The sequence below is a fragment of the Odocoileus virginianus genome, chromosome 10, assembly GCF_023699985.2.
Source record: "Odocoileus virginianus isolate 20LAN1187 ecotype Illinois chromosome 10, Ovbor_1.2, whole genome shotgun sequence".
Taxonomy (NCBI): domain Eukaryota; kingdom Metazoa; phylum Chordata; class Mammalia; order Artiodactyla; family Cervidae; genus Odocoileus; species Odocoileus virginianus.
Window position 1 is genome coordinate 30,288,909 of NC_069683.1, and position 25,851 is coordinate 30,314,759.

The following is a 25,851-nucleotide window of genomic DNA, read 5'->3' on the forward strand; positions in this document are numbered from 1 at the left end:
AAGCCATGACCTGTATTTATCTTTTTAAAGCTTATATGGTTCATCTTATTTCCTGTACCCTCAGCTTTAAGGAATTATGAAGGGCAGACTGACTGGCCTTTTACTTCTTTGTGCTATGGGCAAAAGTATAGGCAAACCATGATGTAAGGAATTGGGGGGGGACAGTGGAGAAGACAGACTTTCCCAGTTTAAAGGAAAGCATAATAGATGCTGAGTCCCCCAGACCAAGATCTGAAGTGTTGAGGCTTCTCATGTGGCTCAGTAATAATCTGCAATGCAGGAAACACAGGTTCGATCCCTGGGCCAGGAAGATCTCCTGGAGGAGAAAATGGCAACCCACTCCAGTATTCTTGCCTGGGAAATGCCATGGAGAGAGGAGCCTGGTGGGCTATAGTCTATGGGGTCGCAAAGAGTCAGACACGACTGAGCGACTGATCATGTATGCACCTGTATGCGTTGTATCCACACACAGCATGTAGGAACTAGTGTCAGGAATTCAGCATCTCTGTGAAGCAGGTTGGCAGCATTTATAGGCAGCAGCTCATTGACAGGGAAACAAGGTAGAACTGAGCTTATGAAGGGCAGGGTCTGGGTCTAATTCATCTTCAGGTCCTCTACACCTAACTTAGGACTTTGCAGTGATTAGAATTTAATTAATGTTTGTTAGGTGAAAATGAGTGAATGAACATGTAGTTGATATTCTAGTGGGGCTGAGTGTCCCTACGACAGATGTGTTTACTAGAGTGGGTTTTTTTGTTTTTTTAATCTTTTGAGATTTATATTAATAATGAGATGTCTAATATGATTTCTTAAAGGTCCCTGTGGCTCTGACTGGCCCACCTGCCTTAGTGAAGGAGGTCACTGTATTTCTTATTTTGGTACAGACACTGCCATTTCCTTTTCTTTTGGTTGTACTGCATGGGTTGTGGGATCTTAGTTCCCTGATCAGGGATAGAATCTGGGCCCTGGAAGTGAAAATGCTGACCCCTAACCACTGGACTGCCAGGGAATTCCTGAACAACACCATTTTCTTTCCTGGTTACCCAGACACAGGAAATTTCAACATCATTTTGAATTCTCCCCTCACCTGGATACTGATTTCTAATGTCACCATCTTCTCAGTTTGTCCTTTCAGGAGATTTCTCACATCCCTTCCTCTGCCTCATTCTGGATACCAGACGCTCATGACTTCACTCTTCTCTAACCTATCTTTAGTCCTGGGTATCCCTGTAGTGTGATCTCAGGACCTTCCTCCATCCTGCTTTCAAAACTGTGCTCAACAGCTCATGGACCTCAGCAACTCTTCATTGCCAAGAGATTGAAATCTAAAAACTTCAGTTTGGGTATTCAGAGCTTTCATCAGGGGCCCATCTCTTCCTTCCAGTCTTGTTTCCTACTCATTTCTACCTCTACACCCCACTCTCTTTTTTTTTTGGATCTTGTAGACTTTCTTAAATTCTGACCTTTGTTAATTGCATCATCATGGTACTGCTTAACTTGTTCTTCCCCTAGTTGCCTATAAACTGGTAATTAGATCTAAATTTAATTAGCTTTAAGGTTTTTTTTCAAGGGTACTTCATAGATAGAGTTGTGTATCACCTGTAAGTCAGCCTTTTATAACTCGTAATGTAACAACCATTTTGCAAACCCTAATGAAAGTAGCAGATCTAGGCAACTAACATCAATGGCCAGTAAAACCATTAGGCTGGCAATACCTAACCTACAATTTAACTTTAACATCACCAAAGGAGAGGCAGCCAGGTGTGACTTGCCTCATTGTATCAGATAATAGTGTGCAGCATGGATGGATCAAACTTTTGCTTTTGAGGAGATAAATTTCCTTGCCTGATGACAAGAGCTGTAGATGTGTCCAGGGGTAAGGATGTATATCCTTGGTTTAGCCACTGTAAGTTTATAACCCAGTGGGAAATTTGCATAAGGCAGGTCAAAAATTCAAGATGCCCATTTTCCAAGTTATTTTCTAAGGTGCTGCCTGAGCTTTAGATGAGAAGAGACAGGTGGGGAGAGGAGTAGCAGTGGGGAGAGAGAGAGAGTGTGTCTTGGATAGAAGTGCTATTGAAATCCCAGGGTAACCCTCATCTTCACCCCAGATACAGGGCGATGCTGACCAGCCTTCTTTGGGAAAACGTTACTGGTGAATGTGTTCTGGCTGATTCGTTTGTGATGCTCCTACTGTTGCTAACAGAAATCAGACACCTGGTTCTCAGGGAAAGAGTGGAGGAGGGCTGGGCGGGCGGCAGATAGAAGCTCTGGGAAGTGAGCAAATGCTTGTTCCTTGGCCACTTGGCTTTCTCTCTCGGAAAATTCATTAGAGTCAACCCTCTGACAAGTTTCTCCATTTTTCTGTGTGTGAATAGCCTCAACCAAATAGGCTATCCCATCTCTTTGATATCTGTGAGGCTTGCAAATCGAAGTTCAGTGGAGGTATTTTTCCCAGAAAACTTTAAAGCCCTGATATTTGCCTTACTGATGTTGACCTCTGCTCATCCCAGTTAAAAGCATTCCTCATCGGTCAGTCAGCCCATATGTACTCAGCACCTGCTGTATTCCTATCTTTCAGCTCACACAGAGTGGTCACTTATAAATGATGCGCGGGGGTCTGTGAGTGTTGTCGGAATGCCTGAGAAGAAGGGGGAGACATGACTAGCAGTGGTTCTGTTTGGCTTCCTGCCAGAGATGAGACTTGAATGCAGTCTTCTTAAAGGATGGGTTGTATTTCCCCAGAACCAGAGTTTTCCAAAGCATGTTCCATGCAACTATACTATCTCAGGGGCTCAGTTGGAAAAAAATGGGTTTTGTGGTCAGATATATTTAGGAAATAATGCCTATTATTCCTTCTTCTTTAGAAAATGTTCAGTTGGGTTTAACTCAGTATTTCTCAAACATTTAACTGAAGTACTGTGTTTATTTTTTTTATCAAATGGAATACACTTAGGTAAATTACTACTCTGTGATGAGGCAGTCACAACATTCCAGATTGTGGGTGGGTAGGGAGGATGGCTCTTTTGGAGTCTGTGAGGAGATTAGCATCTCTGAAGGAATTTGTAGGTTTCCCTAATCACAGACCAGCTACCCAGAGTGCTGCTTGTGGGGATTCCCTTGGAAGAAGCCTTTGTAATCACTCCGTAGCTGGAGGGAGTAACTCCCAGTCTTGGCTGGGATGCTTTTGTGCTTTGCAGGGGGATTCTCAAGTCTGCCCTGCCCTCTGGAAAGTTGACTGAAACCTGGAGATGTGGGATCTGAAGAACAAGAGGCCTTTTAGTCAGTATCTTCAGCTATAGCCTAGATAGAAAAGTCAACTTTCTAACTTTTAAATGAGGGTAGTCACTTCTGAAAATGGAACTGCCCTTAGCCAGAGGGGCTGGGGCCAGGCCTGTATGAGAGCGCCCCCTGCTGCTCCCTGCCGTCATTGCTCTTCACACTTTGCTCACCTTTCCACTTAAACCAGCATTGGGAAGGTCACAGATCAAGAGTGATTGTCCCTTGGCCTGGCCCCTCGGAGGCCACCTCAGCCTTCAGCCTAGTGAGTGTTGAACTTTGCCGTGTCACTTCAGAGCCTTGTTCCCGCCTGCTCTTTCAGTTCTTGGATCTGATTTCCCGTTTCCATAGTCCTGTTTCACTCTAGCTGCGTACATAGTCCTCCCGCACTTGTCCTCTTGTCACGTGTTCCCAGGCGTCCTGACCCTTTTACACGTGAGCCATTCCGGACTATTGACCCCAACTTCCTATCCATCTATGCTGCCTCCATCGCCTCTCAGCTCGCTTCCCACAGAGCTTTCCCATATTCACAAATGGGGTGGCAGAGTGCCGTCTTTTCCAGGAGGGCCTCAGGCCTCAAGTCCCCACTTCTCAGCCACCACACAGTTCCTTCAGGGTAAATGGTGTCTCTGTCTTCTCCCCTGCCTCCAGCGCGTGGCCGGTTTCTCAGTCAGATCCAACACAGACCCAGCCTGAAGGGATGGGAAGGTGATAGGTAATGCAGTAGCCAGGAGGGAAGGCTGGCCAAGTACTCTGGTTCTAACACTTGTTCTTTTTCTAGCCTTGGCACTGATGAGGGGCAGCAAATCCTGCAGCGACCAGTGCCCGAGAGACTGGAGTTTGTGTGCAGTTTTCTGCAGAGTAAGCACCTTTCTTTCTGGCTGGGAAGGAGCTGCTTCCTGGGGCTCAGGCGGCCAGAAGAACCAGGTCTCAGGTGTCGGGAGGGGCAGAGGCTTGAGGCCGCCCACTGTGTGCCACCGAGATGAGTGTGGCCGGAGCGGCTTCTCTGGGTCTGGCCTGCACCAGTTGGGGGAGAGTATCCCTGCAGTCCCAGAGTATGAGTCTGGGATCCAGGTAGAGCCAGGGGGTTGATTTTGGGGACTCATCACCTTGGGTTCCCATTCCTTCCACTGCGAGGAGACAGAAAGATCCATGTTACCTTCTTCCCCTTGCTGGGAGAACAGTTTCCCATGGTAACTCTAAATTAATTGCTTAAGTGATTTGGTATAGGGGCACAGACAGGTAAGAATGAGGTCTTGCCCTTCTACTGTTTTGTGTGACCTTTCTGGACATGGGCTCCCTGTCTGTAAAATGAAGATGATTAATAATTGCTGTTAAGATTGATCTGCAGAGTAAAAAAGGACACATGCAAAGCTTCTTCCCAGGTGGTGCTAGCAGTAAAGAAATTGCCTGCCAATGCAGTGAGACATAGAGATGCAGGTTTGATCCCTGCGTTGGGAAGACCCCCTGGAGGAATGCATGGCAAGCACTCCAGTATTCTTGCCTGGAGAAGCCCATGTACAGAAGAATCTGGTGGGCTACAGTCCACAGGGTCAAAAAGAGTCGGGTGCACCTGAACAGCGGAGAGCTGAGTGCATTGCATGCACTCAGAGCTTCTAGCGCAGTGCTTCTCAGTCCCCTCCCCGTACAGCTATGGACGCAGTTCTCATCTTTGGTCCAGGAGCTATCTGCCATCCCCACCTCAAGAGGATTATAAGAAAGGTGATGATGGATTAAGATAAAGCAGGGTATTAGTAATGGAGCCCCGCCCCCCTGGCAGCATAAGAAGCTGGTATCCTCCTCCCAACCCTGGCCTGACTCAGTTGCAGGCAGGCTTCCTCTGCACCCTCTGTTGGAAGGAGACTCTGCAGTGACCTGGAATCTCTGGGCTCCTCCTCTGTGGTGCTGAGGGGGAGTTGGTGTGTGGGTGGGTGAGTGCTACATCAGGCTCCAGATCTGCTGTGAATTCCCAGCCCATTTTCTCCTTGAACTGTCCCTGTAGTCCTTGGACTAACCCAGGATAGAACTAACTTTAGGTGGAAATGTGCATGTCATCTCCTGGCCCCACCAGCCGTTCTGCTCCTCTGACTGCAGGGTGTTCTGATGATCTCAGGGATGGTTCCCAGGAAACTCACCTTGTTTTCTACATTGTTATCATTACAGAAAACCGAAAACATCCCTCTTCTCCAGAATGCCTGGTGTCAGTTCAGAAGGTGATGGAGGGCTCAGAGCTGGAACTAGCAAAGGTACCTGTGGAAAACAAAACTGGTGGGGGTGAGAGGGTGGCACCAGAGGGGCCTGCAGAGGGGCCTTCTCTCAACCCAGAAGTGGTGGGGGCTTTATTCCTGAGCCTTGTGGAGGCTGGTGGTAGGTCCAAGCAGCCACCTAGCTGAGGCTTGATTCAGCCAAGGATTTTAGCCCATCCTAATGACAAAGAGGTTTACTGGACCATTACTGTGGCCTCTGTGGACACCTGGCAAGAGTCAGGCCTTAGCTGCCTGTCGTCGTATTTTTCTTTTTAGCTCAGTCCAGTTCACTCCCCCTTCTGTTTCTGGGTGCTGGCATATGGAGGATGCTTTAAGTGTCATACCCTGGGTTCCATGAGTGCAGGGATTCTGGCTCCCGGCTTTTTGCACAGTGAGCACTGAATCCTTGAGCAAGAGGGATGGGATGGGGAGGGAGGTGGGAGGGGGGTTCAGGAGGTGGGGACACATGTACACCCATGGCTGATTCATGTCAGTGTATGGCAAAAACCACCACAGTATTGTAAAGTAACTAGCCCCCAATTAAAATAAATAAATAAAATTTTTAAAAAAGAAAAGTGTTTCCTGATACAGTTAAGGGCAGCAGCCTGGGGTTGCTGAATTCTAGGAGCTTTCAGAGGGTCTTGGAAGAGCTCAGAGTCCCCAGAACAAGGCAGGGGTTGGGGACTGGGAAGAGAGACAGCCCTGCTCAGTGGCTCCTCCCGCTTGGCTTCTAGATGATCATGCTGCTCCTGTATCACTCCTCCATGAGCTCCAGGAGCCTCAGGGACTGGGAGCAGTTTGAGTACAAGATTCAGGTAAGCCCTGTGCCTCCACCCCACCCAACAGGCTTGCCCATGTTTCACCCCATCCCAGTTGTTTTTCTCTAAATAACATATATTGTTCTTTTTAAAAACTATGTTATAGTAGTTTTCAGTTCAGTTCAGTCGCTCAGTTGTGTCCAACTCTTTGCGACCCCATGACCCGCAACACGCCAGGCCTCCCTGTCCATCACCAACTCCCGGAGTCCACCCAAACCCATGTCCATTGAGTCGGTGATGCCATCCAGCCATCTCATCCTCTGTCATCCCCTTCTCCTCCTGCCTTCAGTCTTTCCCAGCATCAGGGTATTTTCAAATGAGTCAGTTCTTTGCATCATGTGGCCAAAGTATTGAAGTTTTAGCTTCAGCATCAGTCCTTCCAATGAATATTCAGGACTGATTTCCTTCAGGGATTTTAGCCATTCGTTATAGAAAGTCTGGAAAATACCAAGAAGCACAAAGAAGGAAATAACAGTTGCTAGTAATTGCATTCTCAGCAATAATTGCTAACTTTTAAAGGATATACTTTCAGCTTTTTTTCACATACATATGTTTAACTGTACCTGTACCTGAACTGTCTTTGGATAATACATAGATATTATTCTTCCTTCATGTACGTGCTTCTGTATGTTTAAGTGGGTGTTTCACACAGACTGTCACTCCATTTCACCCTCCTTTCCTCTAGTAGGACAGATCAGTGAGGATGTCTTTGTCGTGACAGTCTAGCCCAGAGCGGTTCCCCCCTCCCCTCCTTTGCACCGTCCCTACGTGAAGGGGAGTGGGCGCATCCGCTTCATTAGAGAGGGAACTGCCTGCCATGCAGGTCCTGATGATGTCCTCACTTCCTGCATGAGTGGCTGGGCTTTGTTTCCCAGAGCAGCAGCCGCTGGGGTGCCAGAGAGGGGAATGTCAGTGACTGGCAGGGCAGTGCCCGCAGAGCTGTGGCCTTTCACCTAGTCGTAGAAGTGTTGAGTCACCCCATCTCATACTCACTTAGCTTGTGGCTTGTCACAGGTTGGGGTTGTAGTGCTGAGGGAGGAACAAGTGGCTTCTTCCTTCCTTTAACCTTTTCTCTGCTCTAAGCTGATCATAGACCTGGTAGAAAGAAATTCTAAAGGAATAAGGAAAATGGCCAGGGAAGTCAGATCAACTCTGTAGCTTTGGAATTCAGACAGCGAAGGCAAGATTTTACAGCTGAGCTGGTGGTTAAGCCCTGCATGAGCCCTGGAGGTGTTTTCACTCAAGACAGAGAACAGTTGGGAGGGACCAATAGAGTTGTGTGTAAAAGCTTTCTGGCTGGGTTGCTTTGCTTACCTATTCTCATCTCATGGTCAGGAGTGAAGTCAGTTTGGACCTCTATCTGACCCTGGGTGCGTCTTTGGGGGAAATGAGGGGCTGGGGACAAGTAGAGTGGAACATCTCTGGTGGAACATTCTGGACTGGACCATGGGGCTCTGAGAGCAAGGATGGGTTCCAGCACATCCTTAGGGCACCTCCAGGATGGTGCCCTCCATCCCTGCAGGCCTCCCGAACACCTCAGTGATGCTCTTTCTCTGTCTGTGGCCCAGGCTGAGTTAGCCGTCATTCTCAAATTTGTGCTGGACCATGAAGATGGGCTAAACCTGAATGAAGACTTGGAGAGCTTCTTGCAGAAAGGTACGTAGGGGCCATTCCTGACAGTCTTGTCTTTTCTGAGCTGGGGACTGCTAGGATCCTGAGTTGTCAGGAAGTTCTGGGGGTTTGCCCCAACACAGGGCACAGAGTGGGTGCTTAGGAAATGTGTGGAACGTGGAGTGACATGACTTCTGGCCATGTTGCCCTCATCCCAGTTCCCACAGAGCTCCTCCTCGTGCCTGGCAGCAGCTCAGCAGGACATTTGTAAGTGATCATGTCTGCTGTCGGTTCTCCTGGTTTACCCCACCACCCACGTGTTCATCTTGTTTTGTTTTTTGTTGTTTAAACAGTCATTACTCTCGACTTACAAGCTGGGAGTACATAGTCTTAGAACACTGTTGTTCCTTACATATTGCTCATGTTCTAGGTGGGAAGACAGATACATAAACCAGAATGTACGATGAGGAAAAAGTGCTAGAACAGGGAGGTGTTGAATCTACCAGGCATCTTGGTGGAAGTACAGTAGAAAGAGTGAGAGCACTGCCTGTGGGGAAGAGCCATCTAACTACGACAGGTGTCGGGTGGGGGGTCTTGGCACATTCACCCAGCTGCTGAATTTGGTGTTCCTTGTGTTCAGGTTCCCCGTGAGCAACTTCAGGTGGAGATGTTGCAGATATGAGTGTAGAATGCAGGAGAGGGCTCTGGGCCAGGCTGTGGGCTTGCACATTGGTATATGGATGGCCACTGAAGCCTTGGGCACTGTGGGCAGAGCACGCAGGCCCCATCAGAATTCTGGGGCTTGGTGGGCAGGTGGGAGAGAAAGGAGCAGGCGAGGGAGAGGGAGCCCAGGTGTTAGAGGTAGGAGGGCCTTGTGAAGGTTGCCATGAGAGCCAAGGGAAGAGGAGATTTTGAGAAAGAAGTCATGCTGGCAGTGCACGATTTCAGAATGAGGGCTTCAGCGAGCAGGCTGCTGGCTCTGACTTGAGAGGCCACTGGGACTGAGAGGAGTCCGCTCAGGGTGGCTTGAGGGGAAAAGTGTGAGCACCGGGTCCGGTCTCTGGGCACAGAGGACTCTGTCACTCCTCTGTGCCCTTATAGCACTGGTCATCTGGGCAGGGAAGCCCCGTACCTTGGCTTAGGGCACTGACTGCTGGATAACCCAGACCCCAGGCTTCAAGCTCTGCCCAGCCTTCCTCTGCAGCTGACATATAAGTGTCTGGATTCATCCCCACTAAGGCAAATTCTCAAGTAGCATAAAGATGCAAATCTGTCCACCTCTTACTGACCTCTCTGTGGCCTGTCTGCTCCTTCTGCTCCAGCTCCTGTCCCTTCCCCCCGTTCCAGCACCATTTCTGAAGAGCTCTCCCCACCCAGCCACCAGCCCAAGAGGGAGGTTCACTTCCTAGAGCTACAGAAAGTTGCCTCTTCCAGCGGGAACAAGTATGTGCTGGGCCCCTTCTCCCAGGATGGGAGGCCCTTGACACCCAGCGCTCGGATCCCTGCCTCCAAGGGGCCAAACTGTTGACCAGCCCCTGAGTCATCAGAGAGCTTGGAGTATCTTACAGACCTGTGACGTCCTCCCCTATGTCAGGATCAGTGGGGGACTTGGTTGAGGTCTGACCTGGGCAAAAGGCCTGTCAAAGACTGGTCCCTGTTTATGGGATTTCTTGCTTTCTTGAAGACTAGGCTAAAGTCCCTTTTCTTAGTGCAGTTCTGTAAAGGCAAAGACAGTGCCCTCCTTTTGTAGCTGTGGTGGGTGGGGAGGCATAGAGAAATTAAGACTTGAAGAAAGAAGAGAAGCTTTCTCTAGGTCACATCATAAAGCACGAGGTAGCATTGCAGACAGAACCCAGGTATTTGGGCCTTGCCCCTGTGCGCACACCCATAGAGCCCGTCCCCACCACCACCCGCGTCTGTTGTTGGTTGCTTCCGCTCTTACTTCTTGGGCTCTGACCGTGGCATCTGGGCCATCTCCTTCCTCAGCTTTCTCTCAGGTTCTCCAGCCTCCCCCATGGGTGACATCTTGCAGACCCCACAGTTCCAGATGAGGCGGCTAAAGAAGCAGCTTGCAGATGAGAGAAGCAATCGAGATGAGCTGGAGCTGGAGTTGGCTGAGAACCGCAAGCTCCTCACCGAGAAGGGTAGGTACCGGGCTCGCTGGCGGATGTGTGTGGATGGGCGGCATTTGGGATTTTCATCTAGGAAGGTGCTGGGCTTGTCTGAGGTGTGGCCCTTCTGCCTCCTGTGTCGTCTCCTCTGCTGGCCTGGGAGCTGAGCTCATCCCTGGGCCCATTGGCTGACCCCCTGGAAGCTGGTGCTATCCACGCCCCCCCTCCTTCTTTCCCTGGACCAGCTGCCCCCTCCCTCCTCCCTCCTCCCTCCTCGCTCCTCCCCTCGTCCTGGGCTGAGTCCTCTCCTCTCCTCCGGGGCAGATGCACAGATAGCCATGATGCAGCAACGCATTGACCGCCTCACTCAGCTCAACGAGAAGCAGGCGGCCAGTCCGCTGGAACCCAGGGAGCTGGAGGAGCTGCGTGGCAAGAACGAGAGGTATGGTTCTCCTGCTGTCCTTCTGCACCCAGCGCAGCGGCCATGTGCTCTTTCCTCACCGCCCCCTCCCTCGCAGCCTCACTGTGCGGCTCCACGAAACTCTGAAGCAGTGCCAGGACCTGAAGACAGAGAAGAGCCAGATGGATCGAAGAATTAACCAGCTTTCTGAGGAGAATGGGGACCTTTCCTTTAAGGTGAGAGTTGGGGTTTCTGGTCCGCACCTGGTAGCCCGGTGTGACTGAGTTGGTCTGGACAATTCCCCCAGGCGGTTGAGGAGAATGTCCTCCTTCCCTAATTGGCTACTGTCAGGGACCGGCTAGTGGCCGTAAATTTTGATTAGTAGTCCTGTGTTAGAGGCGTGACTAGTTGTGTTTCGCTTGAGGAGGGCTGGGAGGATAACAGGAGCCATCCAGACCCTGGAGTTCAGCAGGCGGACGGCAGTGGCTCTGGCAGTTTTGACCCTGGGTGATGGGGGTTCCCTCTTGTCTGTCTCAGCTGCGGGAGTTTGCCAGTCACCTGCAGCAACTCCAGGGGGCCCTCAATGAACTGACAGAAGAGCACAGCAGGGCCACTCAGGAGTGGATGGAGAAGCAGGCGCATCTGGAGAAGGAGCTCGGCACAGCCCTGCAGGACAAGGTAGCCCTCTGCTTCGGGAAGTCAGGGCCACGGTCTTGACCACATGCTGAAAGCTGAATACCACTTCCCACTCTGTGGGACCTTTGGACTTCCCCGGGGGCTCGGACGGTAAAGCATCTGCCTGCAGCGCAGGAGACCTGGGTTCTATCCCTGGGTTGGGAAGATCTCCTGGAGAAGGAAATGGCAACCCACTCCAGTATTCTTGCCTGGAAAATCCCTTGGAAGGAGAAGGAAATCCCTTGAACTGTAGGCTACAGTTCATGGGGTCACAAAGAGTCGGACACGACTGAGCGGCTTCACTTTTTCACTTTGGGACCTTTGGGAATTATGCTGACTACTCTTCAAGGCTTAATAGTGTACTGTAATGGGCTTCGATTCAGTACACCTGTATGTCCTGGCTCTGCTGTTTACAGGTGTGGCCTCTTGGACAAGTTACTTGACTTCTTTCTAAGCATCTTTTCCCTAAAATGGGAAAAAGAATTAGTAGCTGCCTTATCATCTGTTGTAAGATAATGCAGATAGAGCATTGAACACACATTGTCTGATACGAAGTGAAGTTGCTGAGATTATTGTTGCTATTAAGAACCCAGCTCTGCCATGTATTAGTAACCATGTAGCCCCTGGACAAGGCACTTAACTAGTCAGCTTTGGACTCCTACTCTGTAAAAACAATAGGGATGGTAGTCTCTACCTCCTGATCTGTTGGGTAGATTCAGACAGGCCCTGGCCCATTGTAGTTGTTTAGTGAACAGTGGGGTGAAGAGGGGCAGGGGACCAGGGGGTTCTGTGGCTGCTGCTGCTGTTGGTATTCGGACAGTCAGGATATTTTTAAGCTGATGAGTGTTTGGATACTCCTGAGAGCCAAGACATGACTGAGGAAGGGTATACAGTGAGGAAATTTTAAGTAAATTCAGTCTTGGAGAAGAAATGAGCAGGTCACCCAACTTAATTCAGCCCTGGGACTGGGGCTGGTAAGTCAGATCTCCATTGGTTTCTGCCAGTTTTCCCCTATATCGGGGCCAGAGGAGATCTTGGTAACAGGGTTCAGTTCAGTACAGTTACTCAGTCGTGTCCGACTCTTTGCGACCCCATGAATCGCAGCATGGCAGGCCTCCCTGTCCATCACCAACTCCTGGAATTTACTCAAACTCATGCCCATCGAGTTGGTGATGCCATCCAGCCATCTCATCTTCTGTCGTCCCCTTCTCCTCCTGCCCCCAGTCCCTCTCAGCATCAGGGTAATGGGATAATAACATTTTGTTGATGCTCATGAGGGCTTGTGTGGCAAGCTGGTACCTGTTTCATTTCTGTTAACCTGGGGCTCTCATTTACTCCCAGAAATGCCTTGAAGAGAAGAACGAAATCCTTCAGGGAAAGCTTTCACAGCTGGAAGAACACTTGGCCCAACTGCGGGAGAACCCACCCCAGGAGAAGGGTGAGGTGCTGGGCGACGTCTTGCAGGTAGGGACTCGGGCAGTGGTGACACCTGTGGGCTGGGGTGGCTGCTGACCCGTGTACTCCATGTTCAGGTTCCTGGTGGTCTTCAATCCCCAGAGGAGCAGAGGGCATGGAGGAGTCATGCTGATCCCTGTTTGTCTCTTTATTTCACCAGCTGGAAACCCTCAAGCAAGAGGCAGCCACCCTCGCTGCAGACAACACCCAGCTTCAAGCCAGGGTGGCGGCACTGGAGACCGAGCGGGGCCAGCGGGAAGCCAAGCTGCTCGCCGAGCGGAGCCATTTCGAAGAAGAAAAGCAGCAGCTGGCCGGCCTAATTGCTGAGCTGCAGGGCTCCCTGTCCAGCCTCGGCCAGGCCAAGGAGGAGCTGGAGCAGGCTTCTCAGGCTCAGGTGGCCCGGCTGTCTGCCCAGGTGGCCACACTGACCTCTGAGCTGGACACCCTCAACACTACCGTGCAGCAGCGAGATGAGGAGCTGGCCGGCCTGAAGCAACAGGCCCAGACGGAGCAGGCAGAGCTCACACAGACCCTCCAGCAGCAGAAAGAGGCTGCCCAGGGCCTCCGCCAGCAGGTGGAGCAGCTGAGCAGCAGCCTGGAGCGGAAGGAGCGGCAGCTGGAAGAGGCCGCTGCAGAGAAGGAGGCCACCCGGAGAGATCAGGCCCAGCAACTGGCTGCTGCGGCCGAGGAGCGGGAAGCTGCTCTCCGGGAGAGAGACTCGGCCCTCCAGCAGCTGGGATCAGTGGAGAAGGAGAAGGCTGCCAAGTTGGAGGTCCTACAAGAGCAGCTGCAGGCCGCCCATGAAGCCCAAGATGGTGCCCAGGCCTTGCTGACACAGACCCAGCAGGAGAAGGCGGAGCTGAGCCAGAAGGTGGAGGAACTCCGTGCCCATGTTGAGGCAGCCCGCCAGGAGCAGAGTGAGGCGCAGGCCCAGGTGGCAGAGCTGAAGGCCCAGTTGAGGTCTGAGCAGCAGAAAGCAACCAAGTGGGAAGGTGTGGCCCAGGAGAAGGCCCAGCTCCAGGAGCAGGTCCGGGCCCTGGAGGAGTCCCTGAAGGCCACCACAGGCAGCTTGGAAGAGGAGAAGCGCAGGGCCGCAGACACCCTGGCTGAGCAGCAGCGGTGCATCTGCAGGTTGGAGGCGGAGACACAGAGCCTGGTGGAGCAGCACAAGCAGGGACAGAAGGAGCTGGAAGAAGAGAGAGCTGGACGCAAGGGGCTGGAGGCCCGGTTACAGCAGCTTGGGGAGGCCCATCAGGCTAAGACAGAAGCCCTGCGGCAGGAGCTGGCCGAGGCTGTCGCCTCCCAGCGCGAGGCCGAGAGTGAGTGTGAGCAGCTGGTCAAGGAGGCGGCCACCTGGCGTGAGCGGTACGAGGACAGCCAGCAGGAAGAGGCGCAGTATGGCGCCATGTTCCAGGAACAGCTGATGTCCCTGAAGGAGGAATGCGAGAAGGCCCGCCAGGAGCTGCAGGAGGCCAAGGAGAAGGTGGTGGGGATCGAGGCCCACAGCGAGCTCCAGATCAGCCGGCAGCAGGACGAGCTGGCTCAGCTCCACGCCAGCCTGGCCAGGGCCCGGCAGCAGGTCCAGGAGAAGGAGGGCAGGGCCCAGCAGCTCGCCACTGACCTGGCCACCCTGCAGGAGAAGATGGCGGCCACCAGCAAGGAGGTGGCCCGCCTGGAGGCCTTGGTGCGCAAGGCGGGTGAGCAGCCGGAGACGGCCTCACCGGAGCTGCTCAAGGAGCCGCCCAGGGCAGGAGACAGAGAGTCGGAGTGGCTAGAGGAGCAGCAGGGACGCCCGTTCTGCAGCACGCAGGCAGCACTGCAGGCTATGGAGCGTGAGGCTGAGCAGATGGGCAGCGAGCTGGAGAGGCTGCGGGCCGCGCTGATGGAGAGCCAGGGGCAGCAGCAGGAGGAGCGTGGGCAACAGGAGAGGGAGGTGGCGCGGCTGACCCAGGAGCGGGGCCGGGCTCAAGCCGACCTTGCCCTGGAGAAGGCCGCCAAGGCGGAGCTGGAGATGCGGCTGCAGAATGCACTCAATGAGCAGCGTGTGGAGTTTGCTGCCCTGCAGGAGGCACTGGCCCAGGCCCTGAGGGAAAAGGAGGGGATGGACCAGGAACTGGCCAAGCTTCGTGGGCAGGAGGCAGCCCAAGGGGCAGCACTGAAGGAGCTTCAGCAAACTGTGGAGCGACTGAAAGAACAGCTGGCCAAGAAAGAGGAGGGGCGCCCACAGTCTCTCGGGACAGCCAGCCGAGAAGACGCTTCTGGATTGCGAACCCAGTCCGAGGCTACTGGAAAGACTGAGCCAGAAGGCTCTGAACTGCAGGCTCTGCAGGCAGAGGTGAGCCGGCTGGAACAGCAGGCCCGAGAGTACCAGGAGAAGGCCTCCAGCCTGGAGCACAGCCTTGAGTCTGAGCGCGCCGCCCACGCAGAGCAGACTGGTACTCTGAAGACTCTGCGGGGCCAGTTAGAACAGAAGGCCCAGGAGCTGGGGAGCAATCAGGACGCCCTAGCCTCAACCCAGAGGGAGTTGGCTACCCTCCGTGCCAAGGCCCAGGAGCACGGCAAGGCTGAGGACGAGTGGAAGGCCCAGGTGGCCCGGGGTCAGCAGGAGGCTGAGAGGAAAAACAGCCTCATCAGTAGCTTGGAGGAGGAGGTGTCCATCCTGAACCGCCAGGTGCTGGAGAAGGAGGGCGAGAGCAAGGAGCTGAAGCGGCTGGTGGTCGCCGAGTCGGAGAAGAGTCAGAAGCTGGAAGAGCGGCTGCGCCTGCTCCAGGCAGAAACCGCCAGCAGCAGTGCCAGGGCCGCGGAGCGCAGCTCTGCTCTGCGCGAGGAGGTCCAGACCCTCCGGGAGGAGGCTGAGAAGCAGCGGGTGGCTTCTGAGAGCCTGCGGCAGGAGCTGGCCTCACAGGCGGAGCGAGCAGAGGAGCTGGGCCAAGAGTTAAAGGCCTGGCAGGAGAAGTTCTTCCAGAAGGAGCAGGCCCTCTCGGCCCTGCAGCTGGAGCACGCCAGCACGCAGGCCCTGGCGAGCGAGCTGCTGCCCGTCAAGCACCTGTGCCAGCAGCTGCAGGCTGAGCAGGCCGCTGCCGAGAAGCGCCACCGGGAGGAGCTGGAGCAGAGCAAGCAGGCGGCTGGTGGGCTGCGGGCAGAGCTGCTGCGGGCCCAGCGCGAGCTCGGGGAGCTGCTGCCTCTGCGGCAGAAGGTGGCAGAGCAGGAGCGCGTGGCCCAGCAGCTGCGAGCAGAAAAGGCCAGCTATGCGGAGCAGCTGAGCATGCTGAAGAAGGCTCATGGCCTGCTGGCGGAGGAGAACCGCGGGCTGGGCGAGCGAGCCAGCCTCGGCCGGCAGTTTCTGGAAGTGGAGCTGGACCAGGCCCGAGAGAAGTACAGCCAGGAGCTGGCAGCTGTGCGTGCAGATGCTGAGACCCGTCTGGCTGAGATGCAGCGGGAAGCGCAGAGCACTGCCCGGGAGCTGGAGGTGATGACCGCCAAGTACGACGGTGCCAAGGCCAAGGTCCTGGAGGAGAGACAGCGTTTCCAGGAGGAGAGGCAGAAACTCACTGCCCAGGTGAGGTCCTGGCTCAGCCTCACCCCTGGAGAGGCAGGGACATCATCCCTCCAACATTCCCCGGCCTCTGATCCCCACGTGATTCCAGAGTGTCTGGGTGGCAGGAGGAGAGGTGGCTGCTAGTGCAGGTCGTCTGTGGCCCCTGCTGGCCTACAGAAACTCTCAGTAGTCTCCCCTTCCCCGAAGGCTCTGTCTCTGGTGAGGCAGGCTGTGAAAGCCATCAACCCCTTGAGGCACCCTGTCATGAGGAGGCACACTTACAGTGGAGGTCCCAAGAGTCACTGGGGCCTCGAATGAGCCAAGATGGCATTTAAAGAGGCTACTAGACATCTGGTTCCTTGGGGGTAGATCAGAGCTTCGGTGAGGTCAGCCTGGGAGCAGGGCAGGTGCCTTTTGGGCCCCCATCTCACGCTGTCTCCGTTGCTCCCCCATGCACAGGTGGAGCAGCTAGAGTTATTTCAGAGCGAGCAGACTAAGCAGGTAATGCCTGAGGTCCTCGATAAATGCTGGCTGCTTAAGCGGTGACTGGTCTCGGTGCATGACCCCGGCTGCAGCTTGCCTCCGTGGGCTCCTGTTGTGAACTGTTTGTGAAGGGGCAGGGTCACGCCGTGGAACCCAGGCCGTCCCGGAGTGCGGTGTGCTGGGCCCTCTCAGGCCTCGCCCCACCCATCCCAGGTCGGCCTCTCCACCCGTCTGTACTCTCATCGTCTGTCAGGGACGAGGGGTAAGGCAGGCTTCGTCTTTCCCGTACCAGGGCTAGAGACAGCCTGCCCTCGGGACTCCCAGACCTCCCAAGTCCTACTTCCAGTTTGGGTACTTGGCTGTGGGGACTTGTTGCAGTTTGGCCACAGGCCTGGTATAGCACAGCTCCCTTCTTTCCTGCAGAAGCCAGAAAGGTGATGTGCCAGGCGGCCCCCACAGATTAGCAGGGCCGAGAGCTCAGGACCCCTGCCCATCACCCTCTGGGGTTTTTAACCCCCAGCATAAGATAGAGATGTCTGGGAGCAGGAAGGCCAAGGTTGAGAGGAGGTGAGGTCTGACTGCCTCACCCTTACTCTGTGCTGCCCTAGACATTAAAGCTATCAAACTGGCATTTAATGGGTGCCCCCTTCTTCCACCCCCTTTCCTACCCCATCATCTGGGGCCTGCTGAGGAGGTGGGCCCTCCTCTCCTCCCATCCCCTCCTCCAGGGAGCCTGAGATGATGGGGAAGGTCAGATGGAAGAGCAAACAGTTAGCAATGGAGCTCCCGCCTTTTGCCTTCACTGATCGTGCTTGAGCTCCCAGAAAGCCCAGGGGAGCCAGGAGCGTCTGTGGCTGCCATTCGCCCTCTAGTCCCCTTCCTCCCCAAGCCCTTCCTTTCTGTGGGGGTGGGGTGGGTGTGGAATACGTGTGCTGCCCTGCTCTCGTCTTCCCAGCCGCCTGACCCATGCTAATCACAGCCACCACACTGCTAGCGCCAGCCCTAATGGCCTGTGGATATTGGGGAGAGGTCTGAGCAGTTGGGCTTTTGCTCTGGCAGTTTCTTGGGCGGGGGTGGGTAGTCATTGAGTGTGTCTGCTGGTGTTGTAGACTGGGTCCTGTGTTCCTGTCCCGCCGTGGGAAGGTTGGGGCTGGGAATGGTGGCGGTAGGTTGTGGTGGGTTGTCAGCTCCCGAGTGACTGCCACCTCTGTCTCTGAGGCAGAGGGTGGAGGCAAGCGCGGGCAGGTGGCTCTGACAGCACTTGCATTGGGTCACGTCACTCAGGCCCTGCCCACCAGCCAGGGCGGCAGGCCATTCCCTAACTGGAGGCCAGAGGCGGCCCTGAGTTTCTTACAGGGACACTGGGGACTGTCCTGGGGAAACCCCATAATTTGTCTGGACCTTCAGCGGAAGACCCCCTGAGTCTCTCTCCTCTTGCCTCCCTGCCCCAGGTGGAAGAACTGAACAAGAAGCTAGCTGACCATGAGCAAGCCAGCAAGGTGCAGCAGCAGAAGCTGAAGGTGGGACAGCAGGGGATGGGCCTGCCATCCATTGGCTCAGGGGAGCAGGGAGGGAAGGCACCCTGGGCCTGGTAGCCTCAGGAGCCCCGCCTGTGCCTCTGCGAGCTCCTGAGGGAAGATGATCAGAGTGGCTCCCAACCCGCAGACCTTCACTGTCTGTCGCAGTAGCCACTAGCCATGTGTGATTATTTAAATAAAAACTTTAGTTTCTCAGTCGTGCTAGCCACATTTCCACAGCTCAGTAGCCATGCGTGGCTAGTGGCTCCCATACTGGACAGGGCAGATCAGAACACTTACAGCATTGCAGAAGCTTTAGTTGGGTTGTGCTGTTTAATCTCAGAGAGTGAGTGTTAGCGACATTTAGTACTGCAGTGCAACTTAATATTCTTACTTTCCATGGTATAACCTTCTTTGGTTTAACATTTGCTTTTTTACAACTCTAGGCTTCACAGCTTTTAGTTAAGGGCAAAGGAACTTGGCCCCAGTGGCCCCAGGAGGGTCACAGGAGTTGGTGGGAGCTCAGAGCCGTTTGCCCAGCTCACTGCCATGTACTCCACACCATGTCACAGTCACGTTGATAAACAGGCTGAGTGCACTCCTCTCAGGGGCCTTCCCGCTGCCGGGAGATGAGGCGGTAAGGCTGGTTGGCCCTGTCCTGTGCCTGCCACAGACTTAGCACTTGCTGGTGCAAACTGCGGGTGGACAGAGAGGCTGCCGGAGGTCTTGCGCCCAAGGAGTCTGCGGTCTGTCTGGGAGGCGGTGCCCGCAGCATAACTGAGCCCACACTTGCTTTGGAGTCAGGTGGGCAGAGACTCAAATCTTACTCTGCTGTTCAGTCCCCATGACCAGTGTGCTTTCAGTTCCTGGACTCGGTGTCTTCATCTGTGAAGTGGAGCTAAAGCTAGTTCCCAGAGTGGTTTTGAGAAGTGAGTTCTCATGTCCTTAAAGAGTACACAAGCCATGTGCCTAGATCCCTGGTGTTCCTGGGGGTCAGTGCCTTTCCTCCCCAGGAGACTGTCCTCACGGAGGGAGGGTGAGGTAGTTTGTGCCTGGTGTCAAGGCAAAGGCAGGCTGCCAGAACTCTTCCAGAAAGGGCACTGGACAGGAAAAGCTCCTACAGCAGCTGGATTCTGAGGGGTGTGTGATGCTTAGGCTGAAGTTGGGAGGGGCCCAAAGGCCTGTTGTGTGTCCTCAGAGAATCTGCAACAGGAATGCAGGAATCTGAAAACACTGTGGAGCCTAGGAGGCTAGGGGTCGGTGGATTTGGGTGGGGCAAAGAGACCAGAGGCTATCAGCTTCTCTCGTCTTTCCAGGCCCAGGGCGGTGAGAGCCAGCAGGAAGTCCAGCGCCTCCAGGCCCAGCTGAGTGAGCTGCAGGCCCAGCTGAGCCAGAAGGAGCAGGCGGCTGAGCACTACAAACTACAGGTGAGGAGCACGGCCCCTGCGCCCCCCACTTCTCTGACCCACCACCCACCCACCCTTCCACCAACCCACCCTTCCACCAACCCAGATGGAGAAGGCCAAGACTCATTATGATGCCAAGAAGCAGCAGAACCAAGAGCTGCAGGAGCAGCTGCGGGGCCTGGAACAGCTGCAGACGGAGAACAAGGGGCTGCGGGCAGAAGTGGATCGGCTGGGCCGGGAGCTGCAGCAGGCCGGGCTGAAGACCAAGGAGGCCGAGCAAGCCTGCCGCCACCTCACCGCCCAGGTGCGCAGCCTGGAGGCACAGGTGAGGCTCTGGCTGTGCTGACTCCCTCACCTCCGGCACACTGGCCTCCGGTGCCCTCCTCTCCTCAGCCACCCTGTGGAGGCCTGCCTTCACTCTCCCTCCACCCTCATTCCCAGGTTGCCCATGCTGACCAGCAGCTTCGGGACCTGGGCAAGTTCCAGGTGGCGACTGACGCCTTGAAGAGCCGGGAGCCCCAGGCTAAGCCTCAGCTGGACTTGAGTATTGACAGCCTGGATCTGAGCTGCGAGGAGGGGACCCCACTCTCTGTCACCAGGTCAGGGGGCACCCTTCCTCCCCCAGTCTGTTGTCTGCCCACTGTGATCAGGCAGCCTCCTGGGCACTGGGGCTGTGAGAGAGGAAGATGGGAACCCTTTGCCCTCTGGAAGCTTGTTCTTAGAGGAGGATGACGTATTAGAGGTGTTAGGCCAGATGCTTGTACTTAGCATAGTGGGAGTGAGAAGAAATGAGTGGTCAGAAGAGGCTTCATGGAGGCTGTCATTCCTGTTCTTGAGTCTTGAAAGAAACTGTAGGTGTGTGTCCCATGGACAGAGAAGAGTGATAACAGCAAAGGCCAAGAAGGAGCCTGGCTGGACAGTGAAGTAGGGAGGGTTTGGGCCCAGGCCCCTGAGGGCAGGCTGGACTCCCCACTGAAGGAGGCTGGCGTTTAGACCTGATCCTAAAGGCACTGAGGGGCCTCAGAAGGGTTTGCAGTTGAGCACATGGTCAGTTTTGCATCTTAGCCTACCTGTCCTGATAGGGAAAACTGAGACTTTAATGAGAGTAATAAGTGTATTTTTATGTTAAACGCTTACATGTGCCAGAGATACTGTTACATACACCTGAGAAATATGAATTCATTTATCCCGTAACAGCTCTCTGAGGTAGAGTCTATGATTATCTCCTTTCACAGAGGAAACTGGGGCAGCCCGGGGTCCCACAGTGGCAGGGCTAGGCTTGACCCCAGGCAGCCTGGCTTGAGTCCTTGCTTGTCACCACCGTGTGTCTCTCAGAGGCTGTTGTAGTCGAGGTGAGAGGGGCGAGGCAGACAGGGAAGGAGAGGAATGGGGTGTGGTTGGAGGGCTCTTGGGTTTGGCAGGAAAGGGAAGAGATGGAGGCTGGCTGGAGGTTGCTCCCCCCAGCTTCGTGTTGGCTATAATAGGAAATAAAGGAGGAGGAACAGACGGTGGACTTAGTTTGGGACATATTGTTTTGGAGTCCAGAGGGCAGTCTGGGGCTGTGTCTGGGAGGGTCTGGAAAGCAGGGTCTGGGAGTTGCCTGTATTGAGCTCAGGGCACCATGGGGTGGTTGGGCTCACCAATGACAAAGGATGGAAGGCAGGGCCCCAGTCAAGGACTCTTCTTGGTACCTCCAAAAAATCAGAGGGTGCGGTGCTTGACCTGGTGGTCTTGTAGTAAGTGTCACTGGAACAAAGGGATGGACAAAATGTGTAGCCCCAGGAATGGCGCCTCAGCAGCTTTTTCCCCACAGCAAGTTGCCTCGCACCCAGCCGGATGGCACCAGCATCCCCGGAGAGCCAGCCTCCCCCATCTCCCAGCGTCTGCCCCCCAAAGTGGAGTCCCTGGAGAGCCTCTACTTCACGCCCATCCCTGCTCGGGGTCAGGCCCCCCTGGAGAGCAGCCTGGACTCCCTGGGGGACATCTCCCTGGACTCAAGCCGGAAGACCCGCTCCGCTCGTCGGCGCACCACGCAGATCATCAACATCACCATGACCAAGGTCAGCAAGGTCCGGCTGCTGGGAGTGAGGCTGTAGGACAGCACCGCTTGCTTCCTCTCTAGGGCTTCTCTCCACCAGGTCTCCAAAACTGCCTCCGAGGGGCAGGGCTGACTGGTCCACACCCGCGGACGAGAGCAGCAGAGCGGTGACTTGCTTTGGACTCCTGTAGAAAGGGGCCGGGCTGACCTCGGCTGCCTGTCCCGACAGGCCACCGTGCTCTCTGTGTACAATAGCGACCCTGTGCAGGCTCAAGGGGACAACGCAGAGAAGCCGCCCAGCCTGTGCCTCCCGGCACGCGCCCAGGGTGACAGATGGTTGTGCTGCCCAGGGGGCTGCCTGCCTGCCTGGGGCTCTGGTCCTTGTTTCCACATGCCCAGGAGGTTGGGAAAGAGAGGAGAGGAGTACTTTAGCTACTAAGAAACTGAAGTTCTAAAAGACGGTCCCCTGGTGCGCTTGGTCAGAGGGACCTGTGGGACAAGCCTGATGTGCTGAGGAGATGCGGGGTCCAGCCCCAGCTCTGTGACCCTCAGGCCAGTCCTTTCACGCCCCTGTACCTCACTTCTAAGATAGCCTGAGGCACTTGGCTCAGCCTCCCTCAGAGCATTGTTAATAGACTCAGCGGAACAATGGACGGGAGTCCTGACAGCCTCAGCATCTAGTGTGGGATTAACAAGGCCCATTTCTTGCAGACGGGCAGCTGAGGACCCCGTGCAAAGCAGTGTGGACACGGGCAGCTGTGGGATCTGAGGCGCTTTGGGAAAGGAAATGGGAGGCTTTTTTTTTTTATGTTTATGTATTTGGCTATGCTTGGCAGGGGGCCTTAGTTGCAGCAAGTGGGATCTAGTTCCCTAACCAGGGTCAAACCCCCCTGCACTGGGTTCAATCTTACCGGGTGAGCACCAGGGATGTCCCAGGATGTCAGGGCCCACCCCCACTGCAGCAGATGTGTCCTCTCTTCCAGAAGCTGGATGTGGAGGATCCAGACAGTGCCAACTCCTCCTTCTATAGCACACAGTCAGCCCCTGCTTCCCAGGCCGGCCCGAGAGCCGCCTCCTCCACCCAGTCTCTAGCCCGCCTGGGCTCTCCCGATGACGGCAACTCCACTCTGCTCAGCCTGCCTGGCTACCGGCCCACCACTCGCAGCTCCGCCCGCCGTTCCCAGGCTGGGATGTCCAGTGGGGCCCCTCCAGGTGAGGGGACTGTGGGGACCTGACACCCCGGAACATGAAACTGGACAAATCTTGGCACGGCCAAAGGACAAGCCGCGATCCAGCACCCACCCCTCTCCTCCCTGCCTGCTGTTCACCCAGGGGCTGTGCTAGGCAGTAAGGCTGACGTCATTCTCAGCCAAACGCTTCACGTGGGGCTGGGATTCCCCACCTAGGAGCGCTCCTGGCCCCTTCTCAGGTTGGGAGGGGCTGCCGGGGGGCCAGACTGCCTGGGATCTATCCTCAGATTCCTTTCTGAGGCTCTTGCCTTCAGGGAGTGCTTTGGGTATGGATTCCTGGCCCTCCATTAGTTTCTTCTGGTGTCACAACCTCTGCATGGGACCCCAGGGAGGAGGCTGGGAGCCAGTCCCCAGGGAAGAGATGGTTGTGAGCCACATGCCCGTAGCTGCAGCATGGACAAGAGCAGGACCCTGGGGTGCTGCAGTTCAAGGGCCAGGAGGATGGGAGTGGTGGCACCAAGGCTGGCGGGGTGCTGCCTCCACCCTCTCGTGCTGGCCTTGCAGCTCTGCTTGTTGCTGTCTCCCTGCCACCCCACAGGCAGGAACAGCTTCTATGTGGGCACCTGCCAGGATGAGCCTGAACAGCTGGATGACTGGAACCGCATTGCAGAGCTGCAGCAGCGCAACCGAGTATGCCCACCGCACCTGAAGACCTGCTACCCTCTGGAGTCCAGGGTGAGCTCTGGGGTCCCCTGCCAGGGACCCGCCCCTGCTGGCTTCCCTCTTCCTCCTGGACATCCCTCCCCAGTTTCCCGGCCTGCCGAGGAGCGGGGCCTGTTTCTGGTCAACTAGCGGACAGGGAGGAACTTGGGAGGAGGTTCTGTGGAAGGCAGGAGTTGCAGAGGTCTCCAGGGATGGCTTCTGAGGCTGTGGCGCAGGACGTGGGCAGGAAGACAACAGGAGGGGAGCCGTTTGCAACAGGAAGGCTCCAGCTGCCCGACCAGTGAGGAGTTCTAGGGCAGTCCTGCTCCATCTCCAAACAGCTCGGGTCCACCGATCGTTTCTACCCCACACAGCCTTCCCTGAGCCTGCCTGCCATCACAGACGAGGAGATAAAAACTGGCGACCCCCGGGAGACCCTGCGCCGAGCCAGCATGCAGCCAACCCAGATAGCTGAGGGCGCCGGCATCACCACACGGCAGCAGCGCAAGCGGGTTTCCTCAGAGACCCACCAGGGTCCCGGCACACCCGAGGTGGGTGACTTGGGACTTTTGTCACCTCTGGCGGCCGCCACGTTTTCAAGTCTATAGCGGGGAGTCTCCTGGTGCAGGAGGGAGGCAGGTGCTGGCTGGACACGGTCCACTTGTCTCTTGTGCTCTCAGCCTAACTGTTCTCTTCCCCATAGTCAAAGAAGGCCACCACCTGTTTTCCGCGCCCCATGACCCCCCGGGACCGACATGAAGGGCGCAGACAGAGCACTGTTGAGGCCCAGAAGAAGGCAGCTCCAGCTGTGGTTAAACAGGTGAGCCAGGGGCTGAGGGAGAACCTGGAGGGGCCCAGGCAGCTGAGCGGCCAGTGGTGGCCCGGTCTGACAGCCCTTCCCAACAGGCTGACCGCCGCCAGTCTATGGCCTTCAGCATCCTCAACACACCCAAGAAGCTCGGGAACAGCCTTCTGCGGAAGGCAGCCTCGAAGAAAGCCCCCTCCAAAGCCTCGCCCAACCCCCGCAGCGGGACCCGCCGCTCTCCGCGCATCGCCACCACCACAGCCAGCGCCGCCACTGCTGCCGCCATTGCTGCTGCCACCCCCCGGGCCAAGGGCAAGGTGTGGGCACTGACAGGGAAGGGGGAGGGTTAGGCTCCTAGAAACCCAGTGAGGAGCATGGGTGACCCCCACCCAACCACCCAGGGGCTCCTCCTAGGCAGGCCGAGTAGGCCCCTGGAGGGCGAGGGCTGAGAGCAGGTGCTCCCCTATGGTTAGCTGCTCCTCATCGAGGAAAGCAGAGGATAAAACACCCAGAGCTGCTTAGGTGAAACCAGCCCCTGCAAACCTGCGGTAGATGGGTCCAGGGCTGCAGCAACGGGACCACCCTAGTCTGGGCATGTGGGAGCAGGAGGGGACGCAGGCTGGCACTGAGCAGCTGTCTCCGTCTCTTCCAGGCAAAGCACTGAAGAGCCAGTACCAGTGAGTGGCCCCACCTGTGTCCTGATACTGCCCTCGCCTGGTCCTCCTCCTCCTGTCCCTTTCAGTGCCTTCTCTCAGCTCCCAGGCCCAGTGGCCAAAATCCTAGAGACAGTGATGCCTGCCCACACCCTGGCCGGGACCTGGCCCATCCCCAGGTGAACAGGTGTGCCCTCAAGGGTGGCCCAGAGCCTGGGCAGTCTGGGTCCTCTCCCTCTTTGCCTCCTGATGTTCTCCTAGAGTAAAGTCACTTCTCCATCGTAACCAGATTTGAGGCTGGCTTTGTGTGGCTGGGTCCTTGGGCCTAGCCAGTCCTCCCAGCCTCTGGATCTAGAAGGGACCATTGGAGGAGCAGGCCCTGGTCCCTGCTGCTCCTGGCCGCTGGGCCTTGCAAGGGCCCTTGCTCTTGAAGTCCAGGACTGGGCAGTGGCCCAGTGGGAGCACCCCACCCCCAGGTGTACCCATCCACCCAAGGACCCAGGTGCCCAAAGGATGCTCTTTTCCAGGAGAAGGGCCCTGCACCTTGGGGGGGGGGGGTGGGGGGCAGCCCTCAGTGGCAGATCCCATCGCCCACCCTCCCCAGATTTGCGCTGGGGCGGGATTTGGAGTGATGGGAAGGTTTTTAAGGGCCAGAGATGGATCTTTTCTAAATGTTATTACTTGTAAATAAAGTCTATTTTTTCTCCCTTGAATGCTGATATGCCTCGATCTGTGTGGGGGAAGCAGGGAAACTCCAGACCACCTACCTTCTCTCAAATCCCTTCTCCTAGCCTTTCTGAGGCCACAGGATCTTCCCCCGTTTCTGACCTCTGCTCCTGAGGAGCGTTACGGGCTGGCCTCTTGTGAGGGCCTGTATCCCTGAATCTGGTTTTGTCTTCAGCTTCATAGTGGCATCTTCTCTCA

At 55.5% G+C, this 25,851-nt stretch overlaps 1 protein-coding gene across 7 annotated transcripts in view; it reads left to right on the forward strand.

Moving 5' to 3' along the window:
* The window catches only part of NUMA1 (nuclear mitotic apparatus protein 1), a 71,048-nt gene extending 45,408 nt beyond the window's left edge, over positions 1-25,640 (forward strand). For 5 of the 7 annotated variants that reach the window (XM_020883833.2, XM_020883832.2, XM_020883835.2 and 2 more), the window contains exons 4-26: positions 4,061-4,140; positions 5,443-5,525; positions 6,260-6,340; positions 7,912-7,999; positions 9,277-9,397; positions 9,941-10,098; positions 10,390-10,507; positions 10,584-10,701; positions 11,003-11,143; positions 12,482-12,604; positions 12,756-16,154; positions 16,593-16,634; positions 18,068-18,136; positions 19,450-19,560; positions 19,646-19,864; positions 19,981-20,138; positions 21,353-21,599; positions 22,561-22,789; positions 23,366-23,502; positions 23,844-24,020; positions 24,173-24,289; positions 24,376-24,591; positions 24,927-25,640. In XM_020883833.2, coding sequence (XP_020739492.2) covers positions 4,061-4,140; positions 5,443-5,525; positions 6,260-6,340; positions 7,912-7,999; positions 9,277-9,397; positions 9,941-10,098; positions 10,390-10,507; positions 10,584-10,701; positions 11,003-11,143; positions 12,482-12,604; positions 12,756-16,154; positions 16,593-16,634; positions 18,068-18,136; positions 19,450-19,560; positions 19,646-19,864; positions 19,981-20,138; positions 21,353-21,599; positions 22,561-22,789; positions 23,366-23,502; positions 23,844-24,020; positions 24,173-24,289; positions 24,376-24,591; positions 24,927-24,938 — 6,244 coding nt within the window. In that variant the 3' untranslated portion in view covers positions 24,939-25,640. The remainder of the gene's footprint in view (positions 1-4,060; positions 4,141-5,442; positions 5,526-6,259; positions 6,341-7,911; positions 8,000-9,276; positions 9,398-9,940; positions 10,099-10,389; positions 10,508-10,583; positions 10,702-11,002; positions 11,144-12,481; positions 12,605-12,755; positions 16,155-16,592; positions 16,635-18,067; positions 18,137-19,449; positions 19,561-19,645; positions 19,865-19,980; positions 20,139-21,352; positions 21,600-22,560; positions 22,790-23,365; positions 23,503-23,843; positions 24,021-24,172; positions 24,290-24,375; positions 24,592-24,926) is intronic. The other 2 variants (XM_020883829.2, XM_070473302.1) reach the window with 2 other exon arrangements.
* Positions 25,641-25,851: the final 211 nt, after the last annotated feature.